Source organism: Acanthochromis polyacanthus, chromosome 6, assembly GCF_021347895.1.
Source record: "Acanthochromis polyacanthus isolate Apoly-LR-REF ecotype Palm Island chromosome 6, KAUST_Apoly_ChrSc, whole genome shotgun sequence".
Classification (NCBI taxonomy): Eukaryota; Metazoa; Chordata; class Actinopteri; family Pomacentridae; genus Acanthochromis; species Acanthochromis polyacanthus.
In genome coordinates, this window is record NC_067118.1 from 5,767,898 (window position 1) to 5,787,548 (window position 19,651).

Below are 19,651 nucleotides of genomic sequence, written 5' to 3' on the forward strand. Positions count from 1 at the left end.
AGAGAAATGTGCTGCCTAGTGTCAGAAAGCTTGGTCTCAGTCGCAGGTCATGGGTCTTCCAACAGGACAACGATCCAAAACACACAGCCAAAAACACCCAAGAATGGCTGAGAGAAAAGCGTTGGACTATTCTAAAGTGGCCTTCTATGAGCCCAGATCTGAATCCCATTGAACATATGTGGAAGGAGCTGAAACATGCCATTTGGAGAAGACACCCATCAAACCTGAGACAACTGGAGCTGTTTGCTCATGAGGAGTGGGCCAAAATACCTGTTGACAGCTGCAGAACGCTCATTGACAAATACAGAAATCGTTTAATTGCAGTGATTGCCTCAAAAGGTTGTGCAACAAAATATTAAGTTATGGGTACCATCATTTTTGTCCAGCCCTATTTCATTAGTTTGTTTTTTTAAATAATGATGTTAATCAACAATTCAAAAGTGATGGCTGATTTTGATTATTTAATTTTCAATCAATTTTTATTTATTGTTACTTTTGTGAGTTTCAAGTGATTTCAGTGAGAATTGTGGGTTTTTCCTTCTTTAACTGAGGGGTACCAACAATTTTGTCCACGTGTGTAAGATAAGATGAGATGAGATCTGGTTTCATGTGTATTTTTGATCCATAATTATCATGATTAACTTCACTTCCAACTTTTAGTAACCAACATAACCTTCTTGAAAACCCGTTTGATAATCTGTTAGATAATCAACTAGATAACCTGCTGGTTGGTGAGGTTAGTTCAGGTTTAGATTCAGGTTCAGGTTCAAGTTTAGATTCAGGTTCAGGTTCAGGTTCAGGTTTGTGTCAGTTTCCAGGAGATAAATGTGAGTCAGTGATCAGTGATGAAGTGATGGAAGCTGTGTGTGTTTCTGCAGCTTCACCTTCAGGTTTGGTGGATCTTCTCTTCTTGCAGTAAATCATCAAAGCTATTGATAATATGAAGACCATGACGACCAGAACCAGACCCACAGAAAGCTGCAGATCTGCAGGAGTGTTAACAGGAGAACAGGTTGGTTTTACTCTGACACTTTAGTAAATGTGGAACCACAAGTTTTATACATAGAAGTATATTCAGAAAAATAAATGATTCCCATTTGACTCATACTATCAAAACATAATAGCTTTTAAATGCATATTCTCATATAAAACCACAGAAGTTTCATTTGTGCTGTCAAAAAGTCCCATCAAAATACTTTATCTGGATCAATCAGGGCAATTATTTATTAGACGTACCTGACCATGCTTGAGATGAGCCGGGCTGCTCGGAGGATTCAGTGGAGGATGATGGGAAAAACGATGATGGTGGAAAAGTTGGAAGAGTTTCTGTAAACAGATTAATAGAATATATGAATATTCAGAGAGTCTGCAGGAGGAACAGTTAGAGGTTTCTAAATGTTTTACAGCAAAACTGATGAAAACAAGAACTAAATATGTAATTTAAACACAGAAACATTTTATTTACACCCTCAGAAACAGAAAGAAAATTAAAGCTCACCTGCTTTGACAACAATCTGAAAATCCCAGGATGAAACTGGAAGCAAAGATCTTTCCATAGAACATCTGTACCAACCAGAGTCAGACTTCTTCAGCTGTTTGATGCTCACATGCAGAAAATAATCTGACTCAGGAATGTCCTCTTCATATCTAATGCTGTATCTGCCATCCTCAGCCGTGCCCTCTGTTGTTTCAATGAGAATGTTTCCTTCTTCACATGTTCCCCGGCAGAATATGTTTTTGATCCCAGGTAAAGTAAATAGACATGTAACTGTGATGTCTTCTCCTTCCATTACTGTGTGGATTCGGCCGTCTGCATTGACACATCCAGTGTTTTCATCCTGCAGTGCTGTTAAAAAGATAAATAATCAATAGTTACTAACATCATCCTGGAACACGCTGCAGTCTGAACATGATATATTTTTGCCTATTAAATTAAAACTGAGACGCTGTTAAAAGTTCACAAGTAAAAGCTACAGACTGGACCTGGAGTTCAGTTTGTTCTTTTATTTTCTGTCAGACGTCTTCATCTGCTGATTCTATCTTTACTGCTGAAGTTAAGTTTTAATGTGTTGCTTCACAACCACAGCTGCTGTCAGTGATTTACTGTAATTCTGCAATTCTGTTCCTCTTTAGCTTCTTTAAAATTATTTTAAATTTAGTTCACCAGCAGCACTGAACTGGATGATGTAGCTAAGATGCCAAAAAAGGAAGATAAATCTGGAGGAAAAAAGTGAAGTGATGCTAAAAATTAAAAAGGGGAATTTGCAGACTGACACGTTTGGACACTTTAATATCCTCACAGGTTTATATTTTAAGATGTTTAAGACTGACTCAGTGTAGATTTAAACATGTTTCACTTCTGTGACTCTAAACATATTTTTCTGAGTCTATCTGATGGTTACAGTTTCCTGAGTTTGCTGCGTTTGTGCCAAAGCAACACAAATATACAGTCGACAAACAACAAAAGTCAACCACAAACTCATGTTTTTGATGAATTCTCAACGAAAAAGCTGCAAAACTAATAAAAACTGTTGAAAAGATGAAAAAACCTTTGTTTGAACCGTTTAATATGTTCACAGGTTTATATTTTAAAACGTTAACTTCCAATAAACTGCATGTTCCAGTGACTCATATCTGACTGTTAACTTCATGTTTAACTACAGAAACCAACAACATGGAACAGAGTTCTCACTTAAAACTGTTCAATGAGGTGCAAAACTTCCTGATCAACTCTAAAGAAATGAAGAAAAATAAGTGTGAGAAGATGAACAATGAACAGAAATCAGAAGTGACTGAACTCACCGATGAAGAGGAAACAGAAAAAAGTGTGGAAGACTTTCATGTTGAGGCTCTGATGCTTTAATGCTGCTTCTCTTCTTTCTTCTCTGACAAACCAGGAACTGCTCACTTCTCTTAATGATGGTCCCTCCTACAAACTCAGCTCTACACTCCTCCCCTCTTCTTTAACCTCTTTATTCTAGCGCAGAGTCAAAGTTCAGCTGTCCGTCTATACACACCACTTTCTATAGAGCTCATTAAATTACAGTTAATGTTCATTTATTGGCAGCGCTGCAGTTTTATCAGGTCAAACTTGTAAAGGAAAAGTTGCTTTTTCTCCTTTCCAAGGTATTTCCTTGCAGCTTCCAGGACTCTGTGCTCTGGTCAAGGTTACATATTCTCTATTCTGATGTGACTAAACAGACCAGTTGTCTTCATATTGGTCTGTATTCTAACTCTGACCTTCTCCCAACTCCAACATATACCTGAAGATCAGAGAGAATCCTCAGAAGTGATGCTGGCACTGCCTGCATGTACTGCTGCTCTGTCGGTGTCACTTCTCCTGACGTCAGTAAACCTTCCTCACAACCTAAGTCATCAGAGTCTCCAGTGTGTCTCTCTGTGTCTGCCTCCTCATCCTCTCTCCACCTCGCTGAACTTCCACAACAGATCTGTTCATAGTTTAGAGGCTGGAGTTCTACATGTGACAGAAAGAAAACAAGGAACACAAAGGAACATATTTGAATACATGTACATCATTATAAATATAAAAAATTGATTTTTTAAAGTCACAAATGGATAAAATGTGACAATTCAAAGCATTCACCATTCTGGACATATTATCATTTTTATTGCTTTCAAAGATTAAATCATGTTAAATATAATTTAATGTTCCAGGTGAAAAAACTCAATAATCTAAAACTTGAAAGAAGTAACTTCATCAACATTAACCCCCTTTAAAGTGACAAATTAAACCCAGATGCAGCCACTGGGTGTCATGGTTGTTCTGTTTCCATACAGCTGCAGGATTTACAGTGAAAAATGAACCAACAGTGAGGAAAAATGTGACAGGAACAACATGGAGGGAATATTTTTATTGTAACCTGACGTTGACCTTTAATAGTATCAACCTGCTGCAGTGTCTCATAGTAACTAGTAGTTACACTTTCACTGCAAAATAGAAGCACTACATCCATCCATTCATTCTCTATACACCGCTTTATCCTCACTCGGGTCGTAGGGGGTCCTGGAGTCTATCCCAGCTGACTCGGGTGAAGGCAGGGGACACCCTGGACAGGTCACCAGTCTGTCACAGGGCTACATATACAGACACACAATCACAATCACATTCACACCTACGGGCAATTTAGAGTGATCAATTAACCTCAGCATATTTTTGGACTGTGGGAGGAAGCCGGAGTACCTGGAGAAAACCCACGCATGCACAGGGAGAACATGCAAACTCCATGCAGAAAGATCCCAGGCCCAGACCGGGATTTGAACCGGGATCTTCTTGCTGCAAAGTGCTCACCACTACTCCACTGAGAAGCACAACAGTTGTCATATTGTATAATTGAAAAATGTTTTGTAAAACAAAAAGACCAGATCCTGTTTAAACTGCCAATGTTCAATTCAATGTCAAGTTTATTTCCTTAAAAACACATAAAATACATTTTTCTTATTGTGTTATTTTTCCTAAAATATCAGTTGAGTTGGTGAATAAAGTGAAGGAGGTTTGTTACTGTTGGATATTTAAACAGTTTACAGCTTGTTGTTGTCATGGTGACTACATGATGGCTATTTAAAATGATTTAGCAAACCAACTTTTGCAATATCTTTTTTTTTGCAGGACATTAAAGCATGAATAACAAAACATATATATTTATGAAAAAGCAACACAACAGCTCACAGAAAGACCTGATCTTCACATCTGTACATGGAACATATTTGACAAATATAAAATAAAAACATTTAAAAGATGAATTATCCTGAGTAACTTTACAGTGTGAACTTTTCAAGAAACACTTATATTTTCAATAAAAACAATAAACTTCGTCAAAATTACTGCAATAGTATATAAAGAAATTATTTAAATGATGATTCTGATTTACTTCAACCTGGTGTATTTCCCTTTAATGTGACTGTTGTGGTTCTGTGGGTGGTGTTAACTTTGTGTTCACCTCAGTTCTCTGAATCTGCAAACTTATCATGACCCACAGAGACACAATAATGGAAATGAAACCAAATGGAAATACAGCAGATTTATGCTTGAAGAGAAGCTAAACTAAAACATTGTGACAGCACAGTTATAACATAAAGGAATGAGTCACAAATTCTCATAAAACATCTGCAACTGTTACACTACTGATGTAGAACAACAGGAGAGTCCAGAGCACAGACTGTATGTAAAGATGGACGTCGCATCTATCTCCAAAAATGAAGCCCACCTGGAAGTGTCAAAAACTTGCAATATCACGCCGTCTGCCAGGATTGGCTCCAAAAAGCTTCTGCTCCATAGACCCTAATTTAACCTTGCCAGCAAGTTGATTTCTCGCGATATTTGTGAGTTCACAAATCTCTCAAGAAACCATCTTGCTCCGCTCCCGCATTCACTTTTCGTACAGAGCCAAGTTGGTTCGGGCCAATCACGCAGCAGTATTCGTGTGTGGGGCGGGATATCCGGGTGTGAAGACGACCAAGCGCCAGCAGATCCAAACAAACACGGCAACGGAGGACAACCATCGTGTAGATGCTGCTATTAAGTCAGTTTTAGCTGAATCTCGTATCGCTTCTTTGAAGGAAGAACAACGAGAGGCACTTTGCGCATTTCTGGATGGTAAAGATGTTTGTGCTTTTTTACCTACGGGTTTTGGTAAGAGTTTAATCTGCCAATTGGCTCCGCTCGTTGTGAAGATCCCGCGATTGGCTAAAAACAAACCTGTCAGAGGCGGGACATACTGTTGCATTGTCCAATCCGTGCCTCTTTCCTCCGAACGGATTTACATGGAGCGGTCCCAGATTGATATTGTGGAGTACTATCAAGTACTACACAATTATTAATCTGGCTATTGCCAGGTTAACCCCAATTCATTTTTGGAAAAAATAAAATTTGATAGACTGATTTTCTACAGCTCAGGATTTTTTCCTGTTAGTTTTCATGGTCAAAATGAGAGATCAGGTGGCCGATCTTAAAATAAATCAATACTGAATTTTAAATAAATCGCTAAAGTTGGCGGAGCCAGGGGGCGTGGCTATACTTGATAGACAGCAACAGAAGCCTCTGCGGTAAAATGTGGGCGGGATAAGAGAGTCCTCAGCCAATCCTGCCCCTAGTTGCTCTCCGGTCCAGTCTGTTTGATGACACTTTTTACGTCACTGGCTCCAAAAAATCCAAAACGGCGACCAGGAAGTAGTAAAATCCGGGCTTCATTTTCTCAGCGTTGAAACCAACGGGTGACGTCATGGTTAGTTTACGCCTGGTTCAGACGAGGTGAAGCTTCTCTAAAATTGTTGGCAGATGTCACATCTATCTGAAGGGGGCAGTAGTGGATGTTATCTCCATCACCACAGGGGGTGCTGTTGAGAGAGGAGACAGCAATGTACAAAAAATACACCTCAGTGGAGTCATCTTTAGCCTGAAAGAAAACAAGATGATCAACCTTAAGACTTAAGTTGGAAAGAAATTCATTTTTCACACTCATACAAACTATACAACATCTACAGAGATGCTCAGAGAAGTAATTTTCTTCTTGCTCACAAAAGTTAAAATGTAAAAACCACATTTTATTTATCAAATCTCCACTAACCAATAAGGACCAACCCTGTTCAGTTCTCCAGTTGTAATATACATCTCTACGCTGATGACATCATATTGTACATTAATGCAGATATTGCAAATGCTGTCAAACACTTTCAGCCCTACTTTGCAGGGAGGTGAAATCAAGTGTGTGACTTCCTCTGGTTTTTCTGCAGAAAGGTTATGATACATACTGACAAATTTGCATTTGCATCTATGTTTGACAATACGTAAGAAGAAACTGTTACTTCTTTATTTGGAAGGGACAGTGCACATTAATGAATGTCTATTTATACAGCAGTGGACATAAATATGCTGAGCTATAGCAACAATGCTAATTGATTCGCAGTCCCTAAGTAAAAGGAAAAAAAAGAAAAACGACATAACAGTAATACATCGGACAGTAAGTCACAGTAAAAGCTCATTGTAAAAAGTACACAAAGAAACCATAACAGTGAAACATACAATAGAACACAGAGCAATAGGTTGCAATTAAAGGACAATAGGTCACAATAAAATAACATTACAAAGTATACACAAAGAAGTTAAAAGCCAGTGATCAAAAGACTGGTTTACTTTCAACCGCTGTTTAAGATGAGTTCTGAAGGTTGGCAACGTGGGACACTCCCTTATGGAGAGCGGAAGACTGTTCCAGAACTTACTGGCCTTCACAGAAAAAGCATTTTGTCTTTAGACTGTTTTTCTGTGTGGGACCTCAGAGTCCCATCTAGCCCCTGGTCCTGAGTTCTTTGTGAGCCTTTCTTTTCATAAAGTCAGACATGGGGGTTGGGGAGAGTCCATGTAACACCTTGTAGATTAAGCAAGTAAATTAAAAAAATTAAATTTCTCAAATCTCAGTAAGTTGTACTTCTCTAAGATAATACAGACATGATATGACATTGGTTTTCTATCAAAGACCTTTAGAGATGTTTTACAACTGATTCTATGATTTTGCATGTATTTACAACCGCTAGCGACCAACATGTGATGCAGTATTCAATGTGTGATAATATCATGGAATATAGAAACATTCTAGCAGCACCAAGTTGTTATGATCCCACTCCAGTTCCTGCCCTTCTTCCTCCTTTTCTTCCCCCATTATCTCTCTCTCCCAGTCGCTCACCCTCTGGCTCTGCCTGCACTCTGCTAGCCTAGCTTAGCTAGACTGTATTCCCGTTATAAGGGATATATGGTAATACGGTCTAGCCCTCCTCCATTGACACATTTTGACAGGTTTTCAAGCTCCGAGCAGATCAGACCGAACCAATTGGAGCACCAGAGGCGGGAGTTAACGATGCATCATCTTCAGGGCCGAGTTGGCGACTGCAACAGAGCGAGGTTTCTCTCGTGCGCTTTCCTGTGTTTTGCACGGGCTGAATTTGTCCTTAAAACCTCAACAAGAAGCAGCTCTTAAAGCTTTTCTTTTTAAAAAGGATGTATTTTTAAAACTCGTTAAAGTACGGCGGCCCGCGGGCGGGCCGTTTTTTTTATCGGTATACGCTTTTTTTAAATAGAAGGACACTGCAAACACGATTATACAAACACTATACACACATAGAAAGCTGAGATTCTCATGAATCTGCCGGTATAAACCACTTTCAGATGTGATTACCACAGCGGGTAATATAAACACATTTATCCAACAAACAACAAGTCATGTAAACGTGCACAGCTCACCTGTCGACGCAGTTTGGACGCTCGTTTCTGGTCATAAAAGAAGATAATCCACAAAAACCGGCCAGAACCCAAGCTTAGCCATCCAGAGGAAACAATCCAGTATAATACTTTGGCCAAAACATGTCTCGAAATAGGTAAAAAAATCCAGAAAACGATCGGCTCCGTGCGCGTGCACGCGGCGCGTGGTGGCGCTGTGCGTTTCATATTCACTGCATCTTTCTATTATAACTTTATCATACACGGTCCTATTTTCTTTGTTCGCGATTCAAAATGGATACTGGAGGCTTCTCGACCGCTTCAAACCGGACTTCAACCAATCAGGTGACTCGTTTCCGCCTACTTCGGCGATGTAGCCAACCATGGCCGAGTCTGACAGATATCGATTACATCACTTGATTGACTTGTTTCTCAGCAAATCACGCCGGAGGAAACGTTAGATTGACAGGCCTGGTAGCCAATGAGCTTGCTGAATGGCTTGAGTATAAATCCCGCCTCTGCCAGCGGCTTTATATGATATTTCATTCGTGAGCTCCGGGCTCCACCTGCTGTTTCTCTGTATTCCTCTCAATCTGTGTGTGTGATCGACACTGAAGCCTATCTGAAGTGATTTTTTGAGTTCTTTATGAGTTTTTGGAATGAAAATGAAGTGGAAAATTAAGTGAAAATAAATTTATACCATTCTGTAGAGAGTGTGCACAGTGTATAAAGAGTGTATCCAACATTGACAGGGGCGGAGCATATCAGTACAAATACATGTGTGAAACACTCATTTCTTGTAGTATTGCTCTGAAATTTTGACCTGAACTATGTACACACGTGGACAAAATTGTTGGTACCCCTCAGTTAAAGAAGGAAAAACCCACAATTCTCACTGAAATCACTTGAAACTCACAAAAGTAACAATAAATAAAAATTTATTGAAAATTAAATAATCAAAAACAGCCATTACTTTTGAATTGTTGATTAACATAATTATTTAAAATAACAAACTAATGAAACAGGCCTGGACAAAAATGATGGTACCTCTATAAAAGATTGAAAACTATTTGACCAGAGTGACATGATTAACTCAGGTGTGTCATTTAATTGACATCACAGGTGTTTCCAAACTCATAATCAGTCAGTCTGCCTATTTAAAGGGAGACAAGTAGTCACCCTGCTGTTTGGTGAAAAGGTGTGTACCACACTGAACATGGACAACAGAAAGCGAAGGAGAGAATTGTCCCAGGACATCCGAAAAAAAATTATAGACAAACATCTTAAAGGTAAAGGCTATAAGACCATCTCTAAACAGCTTGAAGTTCCTGTGACAACAGTGGCTCATATTATTCAGAAGTTCAAGACCCACGGGACAGTAGCCAACCTCCCTGGACGTGGCCGCAAGAGGAAAATTGATGACAAATTGAAGAGACGGATCGTTGGAATTGTATCCAAAGAGCCCAGAGCAACCTCCAAAGAAATTAAAGGTGAACTCCAAGGCCAAGGTACATCAGTGTCAGATCGCACCATTCGTCGTTGTTTGAGCCAAAGTGGACTTCATGGGAGACGACCAAGGAGGACACCACTGCTGAAAAAAACTCATAAAAAAGCCAGACTGGAATTTGCAAAAATGCATGTTGACAAGCCACAAAGCTTCTGGGAGAATGTCCTTTGGACAGATGAGACCAAACTGGAGCTTTTTGGTAAGGCACATCAACTCTATGTTCATAGACTCAAAAACCAAGCATACGAAGAAAAGAACACTGTCCCTACGGTGAAACATGGAGGAGGCTCAGTAATGTTTTGGGGCTGCTTTGCTGCATCTGGCACAGGGTGTCTTGAAAGTGTGCAAGGTACGATGAAATCTGAAGACTATCAAGGCATTCTGGAGAGAAATGTGCTGCCTAGTGTCAGAAAGCTTGGTCTCAGTCGCAGGTCATGGGTCTTCCAACAGGACAACGATCCAAAACACACAGCCAAAAACACCCAAGAATGGCTGAGAGAAAAGCGTTGGACTATTCTAAAGTGGCCTTCTATGAGCCCAGATCTGAATCCCATTGAACATATGTGGAAGGAGCTGAAACATGCCATTTGGAGAAGACACCCATCAAACCTGAGACAACTGGAGCTGTTTGCTCATGAGGAGTGGGCCAAAATACCTGTTGACAGCTGCAGAACGCTCATTGACAAATACAGAAATCGTTTAATTGCAGTGATTGCCTCAAAAGGTTGTGCAACAAAATATTAAGTTATGGTTACCATCATTTTTGTCCAGCCCTATTTCATTAGTTTGTTTTTTTAAATAATTATGTTAATCAACAATTCAAAAGTGATGGCTGATTTTGATTATTTAATTTTCAATAAATTTTTATTTATTGTTACTTTTGTGAGTTTCAAGTGATTTCAGTGAGAATTGTGGGTTTTTCCTTCTTTAACTGAGGGGTACCAACAATTTTGTCCACGTGTGTAAGACCCCAGGCTTTTGCAATATTGTGTTTTCAAGCTCTTACAGTGCTGCCACACTGATTTTCAGGTGTTTTATTAGGGAAAAAATGTAGGCGAGAAAAAAAATTCATCCTAATTCAGTGTGTGCCAACATGAAATACTCTGTGCCAGTAGCACCTAGAGTAATTCTGACTGCACTGGGTGAAAATTCAGGTTGTCAGCTTTCAAATGAGACCCCAACCATGCATGTACTCCAAACAGTTCAAGAACAGCATTCAATTTACTTTCTGTAAATCTCAGTAGAAATTTCGGGCGGAAATTGCCCAAACCTTAAAGGGTTAATTCCGGCAGGCTGTACGATAGAATGCCTAATGCTGCCCTCCACTGTTGAAAGGGAGAGCTTAGATTTTCCTCAGGACCCCTGTACGGCAAAGGAAGCTGTTGAAACTACAAAACATCATGGCGGAAAGGCAATTGTTAGGTCGCTTAGTGATTGCGTCACACAAGTGTTACGCTGATTGGCTCTCTCCAATTCAAGCTGTGATCGGTAGTCCCGCCTCTGGGCTAGATTTGGTTCAATGGAGCAGTTCCAGACTGACTTTATGTGTATTTGTAATACATAATATAAAGGCTGTCTGGTCCCCAGGCAAGCCCTCTGCTGGCTAATTGCTGCTGTGGGTGTCAGCTGCAGGCAATCAGTTCAACACCGCTCACCTGTTCCCCTCCTCAGCTCTATAAGCACTATTCTCCCTCTCAGTCGCCGCTGGATCATTGCCAGAATCCGTCCCCCACAAACCCTACCACCTCTGGACTGCGTCAGTTTATGGACCCTTCTGCTTCCCCCCTTTGTGGATTCCCCCTTTTGGACTCTGTTGTTTTTGGATGTGACCTCAGCCTGTTTGTTCCCTCAGTTATTAGTTTCCCCCAGTGTGTGAGTACCTCTCAGTAGTTCTGTGGTATCAAGTGGTTTTGTTTCATAGTGTTAGTATTGTTTGGTTTTGCTCTGCCTCCTCAGTCCTGTTCTTAGTTATCCAGTCGTTTTTTGATTCTGTATAATAAACCCCTTTCCCCATCACACCAGTCTGCCTGTCTGTTGTGTCTGCGCCTGGGTTCTCCAACCTCCCACTCGTAACACAAGTGTTATGAAATGTCGAATTTGTCAAACTGTTCAGGCTGAATTTCACTGTATTAGATATTCTTTAAATGTGACTCTTGAAACACAGGATGGACTCAAAAGTCACACCGAGATATTTAAATTCAGCGACAGTTTCTAGTTCCTATCCTCCCAAAAAGACTATTGAATGTTTGATGTGTGATGGTTGCTTTGTAAATATCATACAGTTTTTGTCAAATTCAGAAAAAGGCATGATTTTAAAAGCCACGTTTCTTGACTGGTTTTGGCACAGGCGACAGCGATGACGGCATCATTGGTGTACATTTGAAATTCAACATTACCACATGAATTTGGTGAGTTGTTAATACACACAGAGAAAAACAGAGGGCCAAGTACTGAGCCCTGAGGTAATCCAACAGGGACCTCTAGAAAACCTGATTTGACACCGTGAATGAAAACGCACGGTTTCCTGAGGTCGGAATAAGATTTTATGCACTGAATAGCATCCAAGGAAAAGTTCAAATCAGTTAATTTACACAGAAGAATTTCATGATTTAGTGTCATATGCCTTTAAGAAATCTAAAAATACTGCACCATGCAAAGGTGAGTGGCCTATATTTAGATGTTAATTTATAATTTTTGCTACCCACCTCTCAGCAATTTTAGAACTGACTGAGCGGATACTAATTGGCTATATTGGAACTGTCACCAGATTTCACTTTTTTCCCACCAGAAAACAATGACAATTTGTTTTAACCTAAATTAATGCCACTCAGTGCAGATATTCATCATAGTTACTCAAATATACACATTTAAACTGATGTAAATGCTGTTTAAGAGCCGATATTTGAAGTATTTCTCTCGATATGCACAGCCTGCCTCATTTTTTTTCCTTACAATGAAGCAGAATTATTACTTGTTTCAATGGTCAAATTAACAATAAAAGGTTCATTCACAACTAGTCCTGTGTACTTGGATTAAGACCCAACAGTATGATTTGAATCAGGTGTGTTGGAGCAGGGAAGCATCTAAAACATGGGCTGTGTCCGAAATCGCATACTAACGTACTACTCATACTAAATGTGACGTCAAAATAAGTATGTAGTGCGTTCACATTAGATAGTATGAAAAGACTGAGTACGCGAGAAATACCCGGATGTATACTATTTCCGGAAAATTTTTAAGTATGCGCGGTGACCACACTCGTCATACTCAACCGCCCCATAATGCTTTGCGAGCTACCCAGGTACTCTTGACCGAAATGGAAGCCTCCGCGGGATCTCTGGCTGGACCGGGGCGATATAAATGTAATTACCCAGTGTTTCTATTTTATTTCATGTGGTTAGTAGTCATCCTAATCACCCCACAGATTTGAGAAATAGGCGTTTTCTGACCAACGGTTTAAATTTGTCAGATGCCTCACAACGTGCTACTGAATGCTAGCAGCTTGTTGCAGCAGCTCGCTTTGCATACAGAACAAGTAGCAGCTACCTCCAGTAGCCTGCAGCTACAATTGAAATGATTCACATAATCTGGCTAATAACTGCACTAGGAGTGCCGGCTTGAAATTGCCACATTAATTATGCGACTCTTTGCTCGTCCTGATCTCACGAAGTTCCCTCAACTGTTGTCCTCGTAAAAGCTGTTTATATTATGGTCAGTTGCCGAGCACATGGACAGGATCTGCAAAGAATATTATGTGTGGGTGGCTTTACCACTCGAGTGGACTGTTTTGATGATCAAATAGAAGCAGTTTCTTATACCACCTAACAATGCAACTAATGCTTATAATCAGTGGCGGCTGGTGAATTTTTCTCTTGGGGGGGCGCACTTAATTTACCAAACCAAATAGCAGAGTCGGCAACACCGGAATACAAGAATTGATGTAAATTATGTTCACAGCCATTTGATGTGCTATTACTATGCACCACTAGGAGGGTACACCTAAGCACTACTGCTGAGTCAAACAGACAATTAAATGCACGTAAATGTTACCAGCTAGTGAATTTGAATTTATCTCCCCAGTGTTTGATATGATTTGCTCCAGATAAGGTGTAATTGGTACACAGACCCTTAAAATCTCCTTTTCTATAATTAAACAAATTAAGAATGTATAAATATGCAAATCTATTTTTTACTTCAAAAGTAAAAAAAAGAAACAATTCATTTTTCCAGCTTCAAAGAGTGCCAAGTGCTTCTTCTGTCAACAACATATTTGTATTTACATACTCAAATAAACAAAAACAAATCCATACCAGTGAAACCAACAAACATTGGACATTTTGTTAAAAAAAAAAACTTAACTACAAGGCTTAAAGCAGACAGTGCTTCTGTGAGCTAACTTTTACATTAACAACCTTACATGACAATGAGAAAACAGCAAATCTGCATATTTAAGATCAAAGCAATAAACATTTGTCACTTTGCCTGAAAAAAAAATAGTGAAACCATTAGGCATTATACTATGTATAACTGTGCATGTGACAAATAAAACCTATCTTATCTTAGGCTTTGAGCCCAAAGTGCTTCTGTCAACTAACATTAAATATTTACATTATTAAAAAAGTAAATCCTCACATTTTAGAGATTAAAGCCAGCACCTCTACATCTGTGTTATTTTTTGTATGCAAGTTTTAATTAAAGGCAAGCGGATGAACAAACCGCTCACTTCTGCTGCCACCCCATGGACGGTGGTGTGTAAAGCGATCAGAGGGAGACAGGCTGTCTCCCTCTGATCGCTCAGCGGGGCGCGGTCAGCCTGCACCCTGCTGTCTCCTATCTCTTGTATTGAAGAGGAACGAACTGCGCATGTCAAAGTTATAACGAGAGTCAATGGGGAAAGATGAGTGCACCCCAAAATTGTGCTGACGCTGTTACGAATTTAGAGCTGTGTGTGTTTGAATCTGATGTGATGTCAGAGTGACCTGTGCTGCACTTATGAACTTGGTGTTTGAATCTGATGTACTGTCAGTGTAACCTGTATTGCACTTGTGAACCTGGCTGTACCTGGTTGTACCTGAAAACAACAAAGGTAAAAATAAAGAAGGCATGGGACTGTGCTGACATGAAGCCAAAGGGAGGGTCTCTCCCTTTGAGGGATTGCCAGCTCAGTCTTATTATTTTTTGGAGAGGTAGGGATGTTCCAGACACCATTAAAAATTAACCCTATGTATTAATAGTGTAAAATGAAAGTTGGCACAGGTAAAGGAAGGAAGGGCCAGGGGAGTGACCAAACCTGGCCCATACTGTATAAAAGAAGCATTTTGACCAGAGGTCAGAAGGGTCCTGGGATCGCTCTCATGTGTTTGACTTGTGAATAAACACTTTTCTTCGTGGCATCTGAAGACTTGGCTCCTGGAATTCCTTTGATGATTCTGTGGTGAGACTTAGATTTTTCAGACATAGAACTTAGAATTAAATTGCAAGTGTTATTACATTGAGTGATCAGGTTAGACATAAATCCTACGTAGTGGGGCAACTGGCCCTCCCACTACAATATGACATTTCTAATCACCTCCAGGGCCTTCAGAAAAATGGATCGCCATCTGGTCTTCAGGACACCAAAAGCCCTCTCCACCACACATCTGGCCCTGGACAGCCTGGCATTAAACCTGCCCTCCACAGCATTCCGAACAGGCTCACGGAATGGTGTGAGCAGCTCTATTGGCTGAGCCAGGCATGGGTACCCACCGTCACCAATAAGATGCCAGCCTGGGGGTGGTTACAGCTGGTGAAGATAAAAGGGGCTGCTTCTCAGGACCCCGGCATCATGGACACTGCCGGGAAAGCCCACATCAATGTCCAAAAAGCTGCCTTTGTGGTCACAATTGGCCTGGAACTGAACAGAGTGGAAGAGTTTCCGATTAAAGTAATCGCCAGGAAACCTTCCAGGTGGCACAATGCGGACGTGGCACCCATCAATACTTCCTGCCACCCTCCTGAATGCTGGGGAACCTGCCAGCTGGGCAAAGTCAGCCCCAATTTCTTCCAGCTCATCATTGTTGGGGAAGCACACGGCCTGACGAAAAATTCCCTGGATGGCCTTGCTGGTCTTGTGGACCATGTCGTGGCATGTGCTCCAGGTAAAGCCAAAGGCCTCTGACACAACCCGGTAGGATGTGGCGCTCGCCAGCCAATTGACAAAAACAAGAACTTCGAGCGTCCTCCCCCATCCATGGTCAGTGTTACCCAGGATTTTTATCAGGTTGTCCAGGGTTGGTCTGGATAACCTAAAGTCCTTCCTGAGGTCACCTCCCTCAAAGTAAAGAGACAGCAGGGGAACATGGGGGTTTACTCTGCTGTATGGACCTGTCACACCAACCTGTAATATAGAAAACATGCCATCAAAAATGAGTTGTTTTTAATTATTTATTAAACTATTTATTGGTATTTGTGTTTTTTAAAAACTATTTATTGGTATTTGTGTATGTTTTTAACTACTTGTTTTGAATGATAACATTTAAAGTATTTATTAAAACTATATGAAATTATTCTTAAATTATTAAACTTTGCTATAAAATTAAAAAGTGGTTATGTGTCATAGCTATGGCATCATAGAAAATATGAATTGTGAATGAGAAAACTTGACAAAAATGGACTTACCTCAACAGGGAAACCAAACTGTAAGTACAAATTAATCAAATGCCGGAGGTGACGGATGCCTTGTCTTCTGTGTCTGCAGGCAGTCAACATTGTTTTGTTGTGGAAATTATTTTGTTGAAACTATTTAATATTATTAACCGTAAAAATCGACCTGAACCCGGCATTCAGGTAAGTGTCAAGCCGAGATATTAGCCTGGTGTACTTCCGTTTTTTTGTCGTCGGTCGGAGGTTTGAAATGCATTATGGAAAAATTAGTACCGTAGTATACTACAGTGTGAACGTTAGCATTCTAATCATACTTATAGTAGGTAGCAGTGGCAGGTGGAGAATGTTCTAGGTGGGGCTGTGCCATATCAAGTCAGTTTCAGCAACCATCCCGATACAACTGAACAGAAACGGCAGGATATCAGTGCTCTGTGAAATAATAATTATTTATGCCAATATTAATAACATGAGGCATTTTTGCACAAAACATGCACAACATATTGCGTAACCACAATTTTGGCAATAAATTATATATACAGCTGAGCACATGAAACAGTGCATTAGTGTTGAATTGACGACTCAAGTATTATGTTAAGTGATAAGTATATTAAGAAATTAATACTAGAACAGAAAAATACTGTACAGTAATTTATGATGAAGCTAAATGTTACTAACTGATCAGAACTGCAACAATTAAGTGATTTTTCAATTAGCAGACAAAGAAAAATACAATCTGCAATAATTTTGATGATTTCAACATTTCAGTGAACAAGCCAGAAAATAATGAGCAGATTACATCAGCAAACACATACTATTTAGACAAAATATCCAAAAATTACTCAGTGCAATACATTGCTGGATGATGTGCTAAAGTCAACTTTATACAAAGAAAAATCTGGTCAAGGGAATAAATGTGTGTGTTTACAGACAGACAGTACTCTTCTGATGAAGATTACTTTGCATGAATATGAAACAGGCCTGGACAAAAATGATGGTACCCTTAATATTTTGTTGTACAACCTTTTAAACCAGTCACTGCAGTCTGGTGATTTCTGGAGCTCTCAGTGAGACTTCTGCACGTGTGGACTCCTGGTGAGCTAACTGCTCCAGCTGTCTCAGGTGTGAAGGCTGTCCTTCTGCAGACTGCATGTTTCAGCTGCTTCCACAGATGTTCAGTAGAATTCAGATCAGGGCTCACTGGAGGCCACTTCAGAACAGTTCAGTGTGTAACTGTGTGTCACTCTTCATCTCTTCATCTAGCTGCATGTTAGCCTTGCCTAGCATCGTTAGCTTAACAGTGTTCTCCATATGTGCCCTCCTACTCTCGTGTTTCTTTATTTTCTTGGATAAATGTTTCATATCTATTACTCCTGAAACAGTCCATGCCGTGTCTGTCCCAGCCGTTTTATATGGCAAACACGGGAAGCAATATAAAGCATTTGCATGACTAGATCCAGCTAGCCAAGCCTTCCTCTTGTCACTGTGACTGTGACAGTGTCACAGTTATCCACCGCACTCACGCATGCTCACGTTGGCTTGGGGCGAAATCGATTTTGTCCCTCTGGGCATCAGATCCGACGACGCTAAATGGATAAATTTCTGTTGCTATGTCGAATCTCTTGTCGGTAATTGGCTGCTCTGCCCTTCCAGAGGGCCAAATTCTCCAGTGCCCCAGCAGCTCAGCAGAGATGAGCAGGAAACTATTTTCCCCGAAAATTCTATTTAATATTTTGTACATGACATGTAATTGCGAATTTAAACACGCATGGTGCTAAAAATAACTGATTATTGTTTATTTTAAGAAATATTCATTTTAAAAATGAAAAACACCGGGGGGGCGGCGCCCGAGTGCCCTCTATTGGAAAGCCGCCACTGGTACGTAGTATACAGTATATACTCATTTAGTATGTAGTACGTTAGTATGCGATTTCGGACACAGCCATGCAGGACATGGGATCCTAAGGAACAGGGTTGAGAACCACTGATCTAAAGAACAAGCATATTAGGGAAAACGCTACAAAAAATTCTAGAAAATACTACGTTATCTGACTGTAATACATAAAATATACCCACCTGGTAATTAAAAAGTGATTTTCTGTTATCTGATTCAGTCTAATTTGTTAGTAATCTGAGTTGTGATCTGGAAGCTAAAATCCCACCACAGTTTTCTTACTTTGCTCAGATTACAGATGGTTAAGCTGAGGTGTCTTCAGCTCTGTTTGGTTTGGTGTATTTGGCATTGCAGTGAACTGAAGACATTTCCACAGGAGGAGAACTGATCTGTCTGTCCTCTCTGATCTCCTCAATCACTCTGCTGGACTGCAGGAGGAAGATGAAGATGAAGAGGAGGAGTTTAGTTTGTGTCAAACAGCTGCTTTCACAAACACTAATGAAGTTCAGGTGTCTCATATTTACTGACCTCTGACATGTCAATGTCGTTCATCTTCATAGGACGAACTGAAAACCAGAAAATGTCGTCTGAAATAAGTTAGGATGAGATGAGATCTGGTTTCATGTATGTGTTTGATCCATAATTACCATGATTAACTTCACTACCAACTTTTAGTCACCAAGATAACCTTCTAGAAAACCTGTTTGATAATCTGTTAGATAACCAACTAGATAACCTGCTGGTTAGGTTAGTTCAGGTTCAGGTTCAGGTTCAGGTTTCTGTCAGTTTCCAGGAGATGAATGTGAGTCAGTGATCAGTGATGAAGTGATGGAAGCTGTGTGTGTTTCTGCAGCTTCACCTTTAGGTTTGGTGGATCTTCTCTTCTTGCAGTAAATCATCAAAGGCATTGATAAAATGAAGATCTTGACCACCAGAATCAGACCCATGTAAAGCTGCTGATCTGCAGGAGTGTTAACAGAAGAACAGGTTGGTTTTACTCTGACACTTTAGTAAATGTGGAGCCACAAGTTTTATACATACAAGCTCCACATTCATGAACCTGCAGAGATACAGAAGATGTAAATATATGTTCTGGAACATGATCATCTGCAGACTAAACACATCCTGATTAACGGCTTAAACTTCCCTCTGCATCAGATTTTTTTTACTGCAGCAGTCACTCATATAAAACCCTTTTCTGACATGAGATGTGAAACATGGCTGCTTCATTAATCTGTTAATTCTGTCATTCAGACACTTTAATGCTCCTCATGGCTTCATAGAGACAAACCACCACAGTGATGGTGATATTTTATATGTACATTCTTATATAAACTACAGAAGCTTCATTTGTGCTGTCAAAAAGTCCCATCAAAATACTTTA

General features: G+C 40.0%; 1 protein-coding gene and 1 long non-coding RNA gene across 5 annotated transcripts in view; one reads left to right on the forward strand and one right to left on the reverse strand.

Moving 5' to 3' along the window:
* LOC127534550 (uncharacterized) overlaps positions 1-19,651 on the forward strand; it is a 532,033-nt gene that overhangs the window by 486,285 nt on the left and 26,097 nt on the right. The gene's annotated exons all lie outside the window — the stretch shown is intronic.
* The window catches only part of LOC110960721 (uncharacterized), a 435,352-nt gene that overhangs the window by 336,395 nt on the left and 79,306 nt on the right, over positions 1-19,651 (reverse strand). The window contains exon 1 of one of the 4 annotated variants that reach the window (XM_051950014.1): positions 2,803-3,015. The exons of 2 other annotated variants lie outside the window; for them this stretch is intronic. In XM_051950014.1, coding sequence (XP_051805974.1) covers positions 2,803-2,842 — 40 coding nt within the window. In that variant the 5' untranslated portion in view covers positions 2,843-3,015. Of the gene's footprint in view, positions 1-2,802; positions 3,041-19,651 lie in introns of those variants that run through there. One more of the 4 variants, XM_051950015.1, reaches the window with a different exon arrangement.